The following is a 15115-nucleotide window of genomic DNA, read 5'->3' as shown; positions in this document are numbered from 1 at the left end:
GAATTCAGTTCTGACAGGTAAACAGGACAATATTGTGCACTAATACATCATCTAGCCCAGAGACACCCCTGGCGTGGAATTTCCTCGGAACCATTCCCGCCCCATTGCCATAATTCCGCTGGAAGAGCAGCAGAAAACCATGTTTGCAAATTTATGGGCACAGTTCCAAGGAAAAATTTTGGTTTAGTAAATCACTTTAACTGAACTGACCGTTACTGTATCAAACATGGAATTTCACATTCTTGTCATTGTAAAAGGCCTTTTGTTACATAAATCACACTTCTTTCCATTATTTTCTGTGCTAGTTCTCTATTGTATCTTCACTATTACCAGAAGACTCCACGTTCACATATTTGGTCCCCTTGGTAACCATAATATTATTCATAAGAGTTATGGATAATTTGAAATTCATCATAAGATTCCTATGAGTAACATAATTCTTTGTCAAGATGTGACTTCATCATACTCCTTCAGCCAACTATATTTCCATAGATTGCACATTTGGATATGAGAGTGCAATTACCATTCAATGATTCTGCTTTTCTATGAAACTGCGAGGTATTTGCGCCTTTCAAAGAGCAGAAGGATACAGTTTATCCATGTGAAATTATGGTGTCTGTGCTTCAATAAAAGGCTTGTAGCTCATGATCCTCCATTAGTGTTGATTTGCAAACCACTGCAACAGAACATTATGTTTACCATTTATTCTCTGTATTCTTTTCTCAGAGGGTTGCCCTGGCCTTTGCAATAGTAATGGGAGATGTACGCTTGACCAAAATGGCTGGCATTGTGTTTGCCAGATGGGGTGGAGAGGAGCCGGGTGTGATGTCGCCATGGAGACCGCATGCTCTGATAGCAAAGACAACGAAGGAGGTATGAACATAGATATTCAACCCTTGCAGCTGTCTATGCCTGAGGGAAAGTTTAATAAGAATGACACAGAACATTACTACAGGTTTACTGCCAACTGGTTCTTTCTTTGGAATAAGGTTCGATGCTTTCTCGAGCCTTTCATGCATGTTGTACAGAGGTAATATAAAATCAAATCACTGAATTAAGCGATGCACAATTCAAATATAATTTTGCAGCAAAAGCAAATAAAGGGTTTTACAAAAATGTCGCAAAAACTTTTATAGAATCATGGAATGTTTATGGCACAGTTAGAGGCCACTCGGCCCATCATGTCCGTGCATGCCAGACAAATGAACCACCCACTTTCGAGCATTTGGTGCATAGCCTTTCAGGTTACACAGCCCTGAGGTGCATATCCAGCCATGGTTTAAATGAGTTGAGGGTTTCTGTCTCGACTACCCTTTCAGGAAGTAACTTCCAGGCCTCACAACCCTCTGGGTGAAAATAAATCGATCCTCATCCCCTCTCTAATCTTTCTACCAATCACTTTAAATCTCTGCCCCCTTTTTCAACATATAGATGCATTATTTTGAAGGTCAGAATCAAATAAATCAAAGAGGTCGACCTTAGTTTACAATTCCAATTTACCAGTGATGTGCAGTGCCCATGCTCCAGTCCAATGTAGTTCTCTGTATCTACCCCAGCCCTAAATGTCTAGTCCAGTCTAATGCAGCCCTTCTTATTCAGCCAAGACCTTATTCCCGTGAGTAGCATAAATGTATAATTTCTCTTAATTCCAGCAAAAATCCTTCCTTGGGTTCCGTTCCCATCGGCACTGATCATCAACTAATACTGTTACCAAATGGTCATTATTCTTATCTCAATTTATATTGAATATTGACAGGCGGTTAAAGCCTCGTCCTGTTCTTGTCCACCATCTTCAGAAATGTTTCCAGCACATTCTTTCAGTAGCGACGAGGAACATAGATCGCTGATGATTTATTCATACGTACTGAAGCCATGTGTAGTATCCACAAGCCTACCTGAAATCAGCTTAGAATGGAGAGCAGAACTGGGATCACCACCCTCATCATTGTCTCAGTACTCACTGGGAAGTTTCCTGACCTTTTGGGAAGCTATAAAATATACATTTTAATGAACAGGGGGACCTGACACTTTTACCAGAATTGCCTACCTTGGAAGGGATCAGGGAAGGACTCCACAATCTTCAAAAATGGTCAATCTCTTCAGAGTTTTCACAAACTCAACTCTCTGGAAAAAGACCTCAAATGTCATGAATTGGAGTCATGTTATTGTATTTCTTTTTTCCACATGACTAACGTCACTTTGTGGTTCCTTTGCTGGCTTTCTTGTCGATGGGTTTCCCAGCACAAATGGTCCCTTGTGGTTGTTTGAAGTAAGGCACTTGACTGCAATGTTAATTTGGAAATTAGTTCAACACAAATGCAATCTGCACTCATGTGTATGGCAAGTTGCCCTGACTCCAGTTAATAATGCAGGTTTCCAAAATCGCTGGCTTGAGTTGGCTGCTAACTTGGTCTTTTCATTTTAGTTTGAATTATTTTACTGCGAAATACCTTGTGAGCAACTATTGGATATTTTGTTGGAAGTTTGATCCATATTTCAAAGAAGAAAGGATGAAAGAAAGAACTTGCAATTATTTGGCAGCATTCACCGCTTTATCATAGAATCCCTACAGTTCGGTCCATTGAGTCTGCACCGACCCTCCGAAAGGTCACCCTTTCTAGGCCCACTCTCTCGCCCTATTCCTGTAACTCCAGCTAACCTACACATCTTTGGACCATGGGAGGAATTCAGAGTACCCGGAGGAAACCCACGCAGACGCTCACCCAAGAGCAGAATCCATTGTGCTATCCTAAAACACTTCAGAGCCCATGATGCACTTTACTGCTGCAGGCCGATGAGGAGAAAAGGACTGGCCGGGATTTCCTGTGAGATTCTCCTGATCAAACACTATGCCACCACCTCCCCTATATTACCACACCAGAGATGGGCAGAAGTTTTGGATGAATGGTGATTGATCAAGGGAACCCTTGAAGCAATTGCTGGATTTTGTCTCTGCCAGCTATAGGCTCCTATTTGTGTATTTAACTGTTACATGTCCAGAACACTTGACACAGATTCCCCAATACATCTGCCCCCAAGATTCACACAGATAAGGAAAGTCATGCATCTTATGAACTCATCCAAAAACAGCATTTTAATATAGATACACATGTTTCACATGGCACGAGTAAGACCAATGTCAGCCTAAAGAAAGAAAGGTGAGGATGGGTGACCGTAAGCTTGATTACAAAGGAAGGTGTGACGGGGGAGAAGGAGCTGGCGGGGTTTATGATGCGAATTCCAGGGAGTGGAACCTAGGCGCTGAAGGCATAGCTTGGCATGGAAAAGCAAAGGAAGAAACATGTGAACGAGAGGTTGGAGCCAGGGAAATCTAATTTGGTGTTGGTGGAATATTGTAGAGCAGAATGAGGTCATACAGGGAGCAGAATGGCACAGCAGAAGCATACTGGGCACTTAACCCAGAGGTCGATGGATCAAACCCATTCTCTGCTATTTATCTTTAGTGGGCAGCACAGTAGCATAGTGGTGAGCACTGTTGCTTCACAGCGCCAGGGTCCCAGGTTCGATTCCTGGCTTGGGTCACTGCCTGTGCGGAATCTGCATGTTCTCCCTTTGTGTGCGTGGGTTTCCTCCGGGTGCTCCATTTTCCTCCCACAATTCCCGAAAGACGGGCTGTTAGGTAATTTGGACATTCTGAATTCTCCCTCTGTGTACCCGAATAGGTGCTGAAATATGGCGACTAGGTGCTTTTCACAGTAACCTCATTGCAGTGTTAATGTAAGCCTACTTGTGACAATAAAGATTATTTTAAAAAAAAATTATTATAGGCATAGGAAAGGTTCCTGATGTGATTCCAAAGTTTCTGACTCCAATATTTAATGGGGAGCATGTTGTAAAGCGGAGAGAGATAGGGGGGAGGGGAATTAGTGTTTGCACAGTTTTGATGCCGAAACCCGGAAGTACAGGTTTCCCTGTATGCTTTTTGTGAAACAAGATCCTCCCAAAAGTCGGTCTAATTGACAGGCTCTGCTTCCAGTCAGGCTGAAGCACTGCCAAGTCAGTTATAGTCAAAGGGAAGGAGCATGTGAGAGCCTGACAAAGGGAGGCCGATGCCCAAGTTGGGATGGTGGGGTGACTCCGGTGAGGGAGCTAAGCTTGCAGGGGCAGGGGAAAGCACTGCTGCTCCTCCTAGCCCACAAGCAGCACTGAGACACATTTGAATTCTCTACAAAGAAACCTGACAGGTTTCACAAGACCAGGAAGAACCATCAACCAATGGAACTTATAATACTTAAATAAGAGAACCTGCCCTCCCCCCTCCCATTTTAGTGGGTTAATATTACCCTCTTTATCTCTGCTATGGAACCGAGAAGCCATTCAATGCTTTGTTGGCTCTTTGTCTGAAGGAGAGCTATGCCAGGCGTTCACCAGTGTATAAGCATCTGCTTGTCTTGATACCCTTTGAAATTGCATTGCACATTTACCTTTCATTTGTTCTTTACTATCTTTCTCATCCAGATGAGCGCCCTTCCTCATACGTCCTGTCAAATTTCAACAGTTTTTCCCACAACTCAATCTGAGACTGAGACTTTAGCTTTCCTGTGCATCTGTTTTGTTGAATGTTTCCCTCAAGTGACAGCGACCAAAACTGGGCTCCAATGGTAAATGTGCAGCCTGACAAGATTACACCATGACAAACTCGAGCTGTTCTTTATTACCATGGCTGGAAAGAGGGATTTCCCGGGCATCCTCCCCCTCATGCCGGGATTTCCAGCGGTGGAGGTGGCTCGGCATTGGCCGGTGGCGGGATTTCCCAGTCCTGCCGGCGTCAACGGCATCTTGCCATCGGCGGGACAGGAAGACCCCGTTTGCTAGAAGGGCCTGGAAAGCTCAGCCCAATGGCGACTTTGCAGTAACTGGTTATGTTGAGGGGACAAGTCAACTATAAATGCCTATCGGGCTTTGCACTAAGTTATTTTGGTCCATTCATGAGGTACACGTGCTGACCATTGTTTCCCCCCAGCCTGGAATACCTTGCACTCTCCCATATTAAATTCCAAATGCCATCCTAGCTTCCCTCTCTCTGATTTGTCCGATTCATTTTGAAGGTCGAGCCTTGCACACTATACAAATTTGTTCAGTCTTCACGGAGATTCTGACTCCGAGCCACTGATGTAAATTAACAGCTGCAGCGATCTCAACACAATCCCTGAGGCACCCAACTCAGAACATCCCCCATCCTAACATTACTCCTCTAACAAGTACACACTGCTTCCTACCTTTCAGCCAATTTATTTTCCATTCCCAGATGCAACATCCGAGCAGAAGGTCAGAATAGCTTTGGACATTACAAGATAAAGGAGTTTAGTGGTGTCGTGAACAGTGGAACAAACTGTATTATTCATGATATTCTTAACATCCCTTTAGCACCGGGCCTATGAGATTATTCCAACTTCTTCCTAACGGCATTGTGAATAGAGCAGATGTATTGACTCTAATGAATTGACTCCGAGATAGTGATAATGTATATTTAGGTTTGCAATGCTGGTCTCCTTCTCTTTACAATCAATAAATCTTCAAATCCGCTTGGCAGACTGGGAATAGAAAACGCATGAAACAGACTCAGTGAATGAAGCCTTTAAAAATGAATAAGGAAAAGCAAACTTCAAACGCAAATCCACATCAGTCAAAACTTAGCACCATGCTGAGAGTTCTTCATTAAACACAATGTCCTGGTGAAGTGATTAACTGGGTTGATATATAGCATTCAGCACTGTGATGGGAAGCATGGAGAAAAATAGAAATAGCAGTTAATTTGAAAATGTAGCAGGTGCAATTTAATACATGGGGAAAAAAATATAGAGGAATGGAGGAGTGAGTGGTAGAGAATGATTAAACAACAAAAAAAATGGATTTAAGTCTGCAAGTTCACATCATTTCAAAATCTCATTATTTTCCCCCTACCCTCACCAAACAGTGACAATCTCATTACATTCAAATGTCAAGAAGGATTATTTTGTATTAAGTGCATCCCTCGTCCTCACTGGAATCACTGAGTCAATACAGTACAAAGTAGGAGGCCATTTGGCCAATTGTGTCCATACTTGCAACTACCTTCTTTGCTCATTCGGAGGACATAGGCATTGATAAAAATGCCAGCATTTGTTGCCCATCTTTACTTCCATTGAGAAGAAGGTGCTGATTACAGCTGACGGCCTTGCATGGCCACTTTAGAGGACATCGAGAGTCAGCCATATTACTGTGGATCTTGAGTTACAGAAAGACCAGACTGTGGAGACGGTGGTGTAGTGGTATTGTCACTGGCCTGGTGATCCATAGACCCAGGGTAATACTCTGGGGACCCAGGTTCAAATCCTGCCATGACAGATGGTGAAAACTGAAGCCAATAATTATCTGGAATTAAAAGTCGAATGAGAACCATGAAAACATTGTCGATTGTCCGAAAGAAAAACCTAGCTGGTTCACTGATGACCAACAAGAGGGAAAGACATACTAAATCTCACCCTCAACAACCTGCCAGTAGGAGTGACCATCACACCGTCCTTGTGGAGACGAAGATTGAGGATTCCCTCCATCTTGTGTGGCACTACCACCGTGTTTTAATGGGATGGATTCAGAAAAGATCTAACAACTCAATAAGACTGGGCATCCATGAAGCACTGTGGGACATTAACAGTAGCAGAATTGTACTCAGCCACAACCTGTTAGTTCATGAACCAGTATATCTTCCACTCTACCATTACCATCAAGCCAAAGGATCAACCCTGTCAATGAGTCCAGGAGGCCATGCCAGCACCAGGCATACCGAAAAATGAGGTGTCAACTTGGTGAAGCTGCAATACAGGGCTACCTGCATGCAAAACAGCATAAGCAGCAAGTGATAGACAGAGCTAAGCAATCCCACAACCAACGGATCAGATCTAAGCTCTGCAGCCCTGCCACATCCAGTCATGAATGGTGGTGTACAATTAAACAACTCACTGGAGGAGGAGGTTCCACAAAGATCCCCATCCTCAATGATGGAGGAGCCCAGCACATAATTGCAATGATCTTCAGCTAGAAGTGCCGAGTGGATGATCCACCTCGGTCTCCTCCAGAGGTCCCCAGCATCACAGATGCTAGCCTTCAGCCAATTTGATTTACCCCACGTAATATCAAGAAACAGCTGAAGGCAGTGGATACTGCAAAGGCTATGGGCCCAGCCAATATTCCGGCAATAATGCTGAAAACCTGTGCTCCAGACCTTGCGGCGCCTCTAGCCAAGCTGTCCCAGTATAGTTACATTACCAGCATCTGTCCAGCTATGGGGAATATTGTTCAGTTATGTTCTGTACACAAATAGCAGGAAAAATCCAACCCGGCCAATTATCACTCCATCAGTCTACTCTCAATCATCAGTAAAGTGATGGACGGGGTCATCAACAGTGCTATTAAGTGGCACTTACTCAGCAATAACCTGCTCACTGACGCTCAGTTTGGGTTCCGCCAGGGTAGCTCAGCTTCTGACCTCATTGCAGCCTTGGTTCAGACATGAGCAAAAGAGCTGAACTCCAGAGGTTAGGTGAGAGTAACTGCCCTTGGCATCAAGGCAGCATTTGATCAGCATGCTGGCAAGGAGCCCCAGCAAGGGCGGCACAGTGTACCCACAGCAGTACAAACCCAACCTGGTTTGTACTGCTGCATACTGCACTGAAGACCCGGGTTCGATCCCAGCCGCCAGGTTACTGGCCGTGTGGAGTTTGCACATTCTCCCCAAGTCTACAACCCAAAAATGTGCAGGTTAGGTGGATTGGCCACGCTAAATTGCCCCTTAATTGGAAAAAAATAAATTTATTGGGTACTCTAAATTTATTTTAAAGAAAAGCCCCAGCAAATCAGGAGTCAATGGGAATCTGGGGTGAAACTCTACACTAATTGGAGTCAAATCTGGCAAAAAGGAAAATGGTTGTGGTTATTGGAGGTCAGTCATCTCAGTCCTGGGACATCACTAAATGAACTCCGCATGATAGTGTCCTAGGCCCAGCCATCGTCAGCTACTTCATCAATGATCTTCTTTCAGACATCAGGTCAGATGTGGGGATGTTCGTTGATGACTACAGAATGATCAGCACCATTTGCAACTCCTCAGACACTGAAGCAGTCCACATGCAAATGCAACAAGGTGTGGACAATATCCAGGTTTGGGCTGACAAATGGCAAGTAACATTTGCACCACATAAGTACAAGGCAATGACCATCTCCAGTAAGAGAGAATGAAACCATCGCCCCATGACATTCAATGGCATTACCATCACTGAATCCCCCATGATGACCAGAAACAGAACTGGACTAGCCATCTAAGTATTGTGACTAAAAGAGTAGGTCAAAGGGGACGGTGTCGAGGGTGGTTGGATCCAGGGTCAATCCAGGGTGGGGACTCGCGATTTTTGGAGTTGCGGTAGAGCCGGGAGTGCAGGAGGCGAAAGAGGCCGGTGTCCTGGCCTTTGCGTCCCTAGTAGCCCGTCGAAGGATTCTGTTACAATGGAAGGATGCGAGGCCCCCAAGCGTGGAGACCTGGATCAGTGACATGGCGGGATTTATAAAATTGGAAAAGGTCAAATTTGCCCTGAGAGGATCAATACAAGGGTTCTATAAATGATGGCAGCCTTTTCTGGACTTCCTGGCTCAGAGATAGGTAACTGGGTCAATAGCAGAAGCAACCGGGGGGGGGGGGGGGGGGGGGTCAATAGCAGAAGCAACCGGGGGGGGGGGGGGGGGGTGCGCATTATTGTAGTGTTTATTCTGTAACTTTATAGTGTGTTAATTCGCGTTGTTGTTAAAATGCTGGGTTGTTCATGGGGATGGGGCGAATGTATATGACTGTTAATATTATTGTTATTTTCGGTATTTTACTAAGGTGCGTCAATGTTGTATAAAATCAAAATTTCTCAATAAAAATTATTTTTTAAAAAAAGGGTAGGTCAAAGGCTAGCAATCCTGCTTTTCATTTGTTCCCAACCTCAGCTGTGACTCAGGGAAAAGCAAAGGCAAAACCGTCCCATACAGGTAACCGCAAGTGGCAAGAGGAAATGCAGTTACCAAAGGCGTTGACCAGACATACTCAGATATTGGACAGACAAAGCTTTAAGAGTGCTGGTATGGGCCGCAGGTTATGGAACAAAGTTTCTGTCGAAGGTTTTTCACAAAAGAGTGAAGGAAACACAGGTGGAAAATTGGAAATCCATCACAATATTACAGAAAGATGTGTGTCGGTTAATTTTAGGAAACGGTGGCAGGGATACAAAGAGATGATGTTGAGTCAGTCGCAGTTAGTCATCGCTGACTCAAAACACACTTTTTTTAAAAAGGGGCAATTTAGTGTAGCCAATCCAAGTACCCTGCACATCTCGGGGTTGTGGGGGGTGAGACCCACGCAAACACGGGGAGAATGCGCAAACTCCACACGAGCAGTGACCCGGGGCTGGGATTGAACCTGGGTCCTCAGCGCATTGAGGCAGCAATGCTAACCACTGTGCCACCATGCCGTGCAGGTTCCACTCAAGCACAACACCAACCTTACTAATAGTGGATAGGGTTTAGAAATGGTAAACATACTACAATGTTTTTCTAAAGCCTACTTATTAGTGTCATATTTAACACCAAATAACATTACATGTGAGCAGCAACAATTAATGGTAATTGTATACTCTGGCAGGAAAGATTAATGTGCATTTATCATTGCCAACATCCCTTTTACAGTCAATGGATTAGGAAGTCTGGATGACCACCCCAACAGGCAAACTGCTCTTCTATTTCTAATTCGCAAAGTGACATTAAGTTTAATAATTATTACTAGAGGTCTTGGATTTGTATATTTGGTGCCACATTGCTGTTCTGCACAACTTGGCAGTAATTGATTCCCTGAATCTGGAACAGTGACCAAACTCACTCAATTGAATCTCTTAAGGGCCCTGGCAGATTTACAGTTGGGAATAAAACACCTCTGACTAACTTAAAAGGAGTAATTCAGACCTCCACATTTTGCAGTTATCGAATGCAATATTATCTCTTTGACACACAGCAGACAGCATTTCAATGATTTGGGAACTTAGTGGGGTTTGATTTAAACCCAGGTCTTTATTTTCTAAAGACTCATCAAAAGTCACAGGTGTGACTGTACAGTCTTACAACTGTGATGAGTTACTGCAGTATTTACTGAGTGCACTTATATCTAGGTGGTAGAAGTAGCAGGTTTGGAAGGTGCTGTTGAAGAAGCCTTGGTGAGTTACTCAGTATTTACTGAGTGCACTTATATCACATTTCTCAGTAAACAAGGATGTTTGAAGAGAAAATTAGCAAAGGTCAACACTTTCTCCCACTCTGCGGGGGGGGGGGGGGGGGGGGTTTCGGGGAAGGGTGCCGCTATGCTCGGGGGGGGGGGGGGGGGGGGGGGGGAGGCAGTGGGGGAGGGGTGGAGGAAGGGTGTCACCATGCTCGGGGGGGGAGGGGATGGAAGGATGCCGCCATGCCCGGGGGGGGGGGGGGGTGGGGGAGGAGGAAGAGTGGGGAGGAGGGGGAATGAGGAGGGAGGGGGAGGAGGAGGGATGAAGGGGGGGAAGGGTGCAGTCATGTCCGGTGGAGGGGGGGGGGGGGGGGTGGTGACGGGGCAGGGGGCCTCCATGTGTGGGGGGGGGGGGGGGGGGGGGGGGGGAAGGTTTCTGCCAGGCCATAACTGTGTGTTTGTGTGTGGTGTGTGTGTGTTCACAGCAAACATCGGTAACAAAAGCAGAAATATGCAACAAAGCTGTGGTGATATGCATCACTGTAAAGACACAAGGGGTTAATGTAAATACACGTTGACTAGCTAGACACTAGAGGGAGCACCAGAGACATGACACACGGACATTCAACCAATAGGCCAGTAGTTAACAGTTTAATAAATGTGTTAAAAGTTATCTCCAAGTCTGAACCTTCCTTTGTCAGAGTGCACATCAAGGAAGCAGCTTATGCTACATCAAGAGCATAACAAAACAAAAGCTTCCTTTTTTCCCCTGGACACAGCGCATTGTACCTGGCTTATATTTCTGAACACTTTTGAAGTTCCACCTGAAACTATGCATCTCAATTATTTATCTTGTATGATTGTGTCAGGTTGGCAAATATCCACAGGATGCCAAACACAAAGGATGCTTTCTGATCCGGGTAAACTGTGAAGTTCATTATCTGTGGTGTAGGACATCCGAACAAAGGGAGATAGAATCATACAGCACAGAGCGGGGCCATTCTGCCTTTCATACCTGTGGTGGCCCTTTGAAGCATCTATCCAATTAGTCCACTCCCCCGCCCTCCATTGCCCTCCAAATTTATTTCAGGACTAATTCTAAGCAGAATACCGGTATTGATTTTGCGCTTCAGCATTTATTTTAAAAGCACTTTCATAGTTCAGTCAAGGCTGCTGTGCTGCTACACAGGCTTCCAGGCTGGGTAAGCTCTGCAGGCAACCCTGCTTTCACTCCTTGCATGTTGTGACTAGGAAGAAAGGAGCAAACAGCTTAACAAACCATGAATGATACTTGTAATTTTTGTTGTTGTCTTTCGCCAAGACCTTCCCCTTCTTGCTCTACATTGCTCTACATTGCTACTTCACCAAGTGAGAAGGTATCAGTGGCTGTGATTAGAACACTTTTCTGCTTTTGTCGCCCACCTCCCTCTTTTGAGCACTTCCAGGTCAGTTATAGATTGATGCCAGGTTCGGTGCAGAGAAGAAAGTTGGCTGTACAATTCCTACAAGCGTGCCTTTTTCCCAATATCAGAGGCGCATCCTCCACTGCCACTGTAGATCTTTCCATGTCAGCAATCCTTCCAGCTTCTCTGCATAAGACTCATTTCACTTAGAACACCACTTCCCATCAGTCTGGCTTGGTTTAAACCCAGAATCCTGTGATAAAATCTGAGTACCAACACACTGTACCACCCATTCACTTCTCTCTGTTCACATTGGAAATACAGAAAATGCTAGAAATATCTGATGAAAAGTCATCAACTGAAATGTGAACTCTTTTGTTTTCCCTCCACAAATGATATTGACCTGATGAGTATTCCCAGCATTTTCTGTTTTTATATGGAAAACAAATTGAATATGGGATGCATTTATACTAGAAGTATAGCAACTGTCTATCCTGCACATCTCTTGGCACTAAGGGGCAATTTTAGCATGGTCAAGACCGCAAGAAACTTCAGAGAGTCGTGAACACAGGGTAAACTGCGAAGTTCATTATCCTTTGCACAAACCTGCCTCCCATCCATTGACTCCATCTACACCTCCCGTTGCCTGGGGAAAGCGGGCAGCATAATCAAAGATCCCACCCACCCGGCTTACTCACTCTTCCAACTTCTTCCATCGGGCGGGAAATACAAAAGTCTGAGAACACGCACGAACAGACTCAAAAACAGATTCTTCCCCGCTGTTACCAGACTCCTAAACAACCCTCTTATGGACTGACCTCATTAACACTATACCCCTGTATGCTTCACCTGATGCCGGTGTTATATACCTTTTGTTGCCCTATTATGTATTTTCTTTTTATTACCTTTTCTTTTCATGTACTTAATGATCTGTTGAGCTGCTCGCAGAAAAACACTTTTCATTGTACCTCGGTACATGTGACAATAAACAAAATCCAAATCCAAACCGGAGCACCCGGAGGAAACCCACGCAGACACGGGGAGAACGTGCAGACTCCGCACAGGGAGTCACCCAAGGCCAGAATCGAACCCGGGTCCCTGGCACTGTGAGGTTACAGTGCTAGCCACTGTGCCAGTGTAGGGGACGATGAAGATAAAATAGAATGGCTCGCGAAAATAAAGAATGTTGCTTATATAAATAGTATACAAGATATGGTCTTGAATAAAAATGCATGCTAACCCAGTAAGAGTCAAGTAACATCATGTCAATTTACTGAGAATGTGACAACAGAGTGACAGCAGATGCACTTGTTCCCTCCAGTCAAATCCAACTCGGCTCAGCTTCTCGACCACTGCTGGGCTTGCCAATGACACTTAACAGTTATTTCATATTTTTAGTCTCTTTAGAGTATGCCAGCACATTTCAAGGTTGCCAGATGTACTCTTCATGTGCTCTATTTGGGTTGTCTTCTGCCAGTAATAATAACATCTACTTGTTTACTGTGGTGCAGATGTAGCATTCTTGTTTCTCTGTCAGATGGCTGAAGGTTCAAACTCCACTAAGGAGATTTTGAGGCTAAAATCTGGGCTTACTCCACGGCAGTGCTGCTGGCATACTACGCTGTCAGAGGTTTTGTGTTTCAGTGAAATGAAATGGAAATGAAAATCGCTTATTGTCACGAGTAGGCTTCAATGAAGTTACTGTGAAAAGCCCCTAGTCGCCACATTCCGGCGCCTGTCCGGGGAGGCTGGTACAGGAATCGAACCGTGCTGCTGGCCTGCTTGGTCTGCTTTAAAAGCCAGTGATTTAGCTGAGTGAGCTAAACCAGCCCCTGTGAGGTGTTGAGCTGAGGTCCACGTAGCTAGATCCATGAGGCTCCGCTGGTCATATTTCAAAGAAGGTGAGCAGAACCCTCCCCAATGTTCTGACTAATCTTTATCCCTCAACCAACATCATTAAAACAGATCATCTGGCCATTTATCTCATTGCTATTTGTGGAATCTTGCCTTGCGCAAATTGGCAAGATTATTCGCGACAATACGACAGCTACCCTGCAAGATAACGTAATTGGATTGTAAAGCACTTTGGGATGTCTTGAGACCATGAAAGGCATATCTTTCTTCTCATGATATTTTTTTTCAATGCAGTCCAATAATGCCTACATCACAATTGCATTTAGTGCAATATTGTAATGTAGTGAGCAATACTAGTTTATTTCAGTTGTAGAAATAAAAATCCAGAAGTTCAAGTTCAAGTGAAAACCATTCCCATTTTTGCAGGTGTAACATTTTTTATTTCATCATCTTTCGCTTATTTCCTTCCGGATAAACATCTGTGATTATAGTTTTTAAAAAGTCCAACACGTGCGTCCACACCCTGTGTCAGCTTTTGCTATTCTAAATGTTTCTGATTCTGTGATAGTCCATGTCTACATTCACTGTAAACTGCACATGCAAATTGGTTGTGATGTAATTATACCCTCCCGCCAGCAGTGGTGCTGTACTGCCTCCGTTTTGCCACTCCGCTGTCCTTGATCAGTGTGTCTCTTTGACTCTTGTGCTTCCAAAATGACCATATTTGTTTGCTACTTCCTTCGAAATGACACCATGAAACTAAAGTATTACACAAAATGTAAAACGTAGAGCTTTAAAATGGGGAACTGAATTAGGTCTGTGTAGACTGACTCAGTACTGTAATGCCCACTCACTGGCACTAGTTTTCACTTGGGGAAAATAAGCATTGGGACCCATAGGACTAAAAGGGGCTTTTTAGCATTAATGCCAATCCAATGTCAACAATCAGCCCATTGCAACCACTGGTCTCCCAAAATGCCCAACTGAAACAAGAGGCTGTCTTCTTAAAGATCCAAAATGATGTCTTAGTGACATAATTATGAGCTGGATTGCACGGGGCCAGAGCTTATGGTGCAAATGCTCCGTTCATGTGTACTGCTAGTGTCATAACCCGCATACGACCTACGAGATGGCAATGATTAAACTCCCCATGAGCCTTGCTGAATATGAGGTCTCCTGTTAAAGGGGGCAGAGAACCCTAAACCATGTATAGTTATCTTGGGTCAGCACAGTTACTTCACAGCTCCAGGGTCCCACATTTGATTCCCGGCTTGGGTCACTGTCTGTGCGGAGTTTGCACGTTCTCCCTGTGCCTGCGTGGGTTTCCTTCGGGTGCCCCGGTTTCCTCCCACAGTCCAAAGATGTGAAAGTTAGGTTGATTGGCCACACTAAATTTTCCTTAGTGCCCAAAAAGGTTCGGTGGGGTTACTGGGTTCTGAGGATAAGTTGGGAGGGTGGGCTTAAATGGGGTGCTCTTTCCAAGGGCCGGTGCAGACTCGATGGGCCGAATTGCCTCCTTCTGCACTGTAAAATTCTATGATCTTCTGTAAAACGTCAGCCAGTTTGGGTACCAACAGGAGAGATCCCGCTGGAATCTTTTGTGCTGTGTAAATAA

The 15115-nt window shown here is 44.6% G+C and overlaps 1 protein-coding gene across 25 annotated transcripts in view; it reads left to right on the top strand.

The window, feature by feature from the left end:
* The window catches only part of tenm3 (teneurin transmembrane protein 3), a 4148867-nt gene that overhangs the window by 4000937 nt on the left and 132815 nt on the right, over window positions 1–15115 (top strand). For all 25 annotated transcript variants that reach the window (XM_038805737.1, XM_038805738.1, XM_038805732.1 and 22 more), the window contains one exon: window positions 727–873. In XM_038805737.1, coding sequence (XP_038661665.1) covers window positions 727–873 — 147 coding nt within the window. The remainder of the gene's footprint in view (window positions 1–726; window positions 874–15115) is intronic.

Source organism: Scyliorhinus canicula, chromosome 8, assembly GCF_902713615.1.
Source record: "Scyliorhinus canicula chromosome 8, sScyCan1.1, whole genome shotgun sequence".
NCBI lineage: Eukaryota > Metazoa > Chordata > Chondrichthyes > Carcharhiniformes > Scyliorhinidae > Scyliorhinus > Scyliorhinus canicula.
The sequence above is the reverse complement of the archived record's forward strand: the minus strand, read 5'-3'. Positions and strand labels throughout refer to the sequence as shown.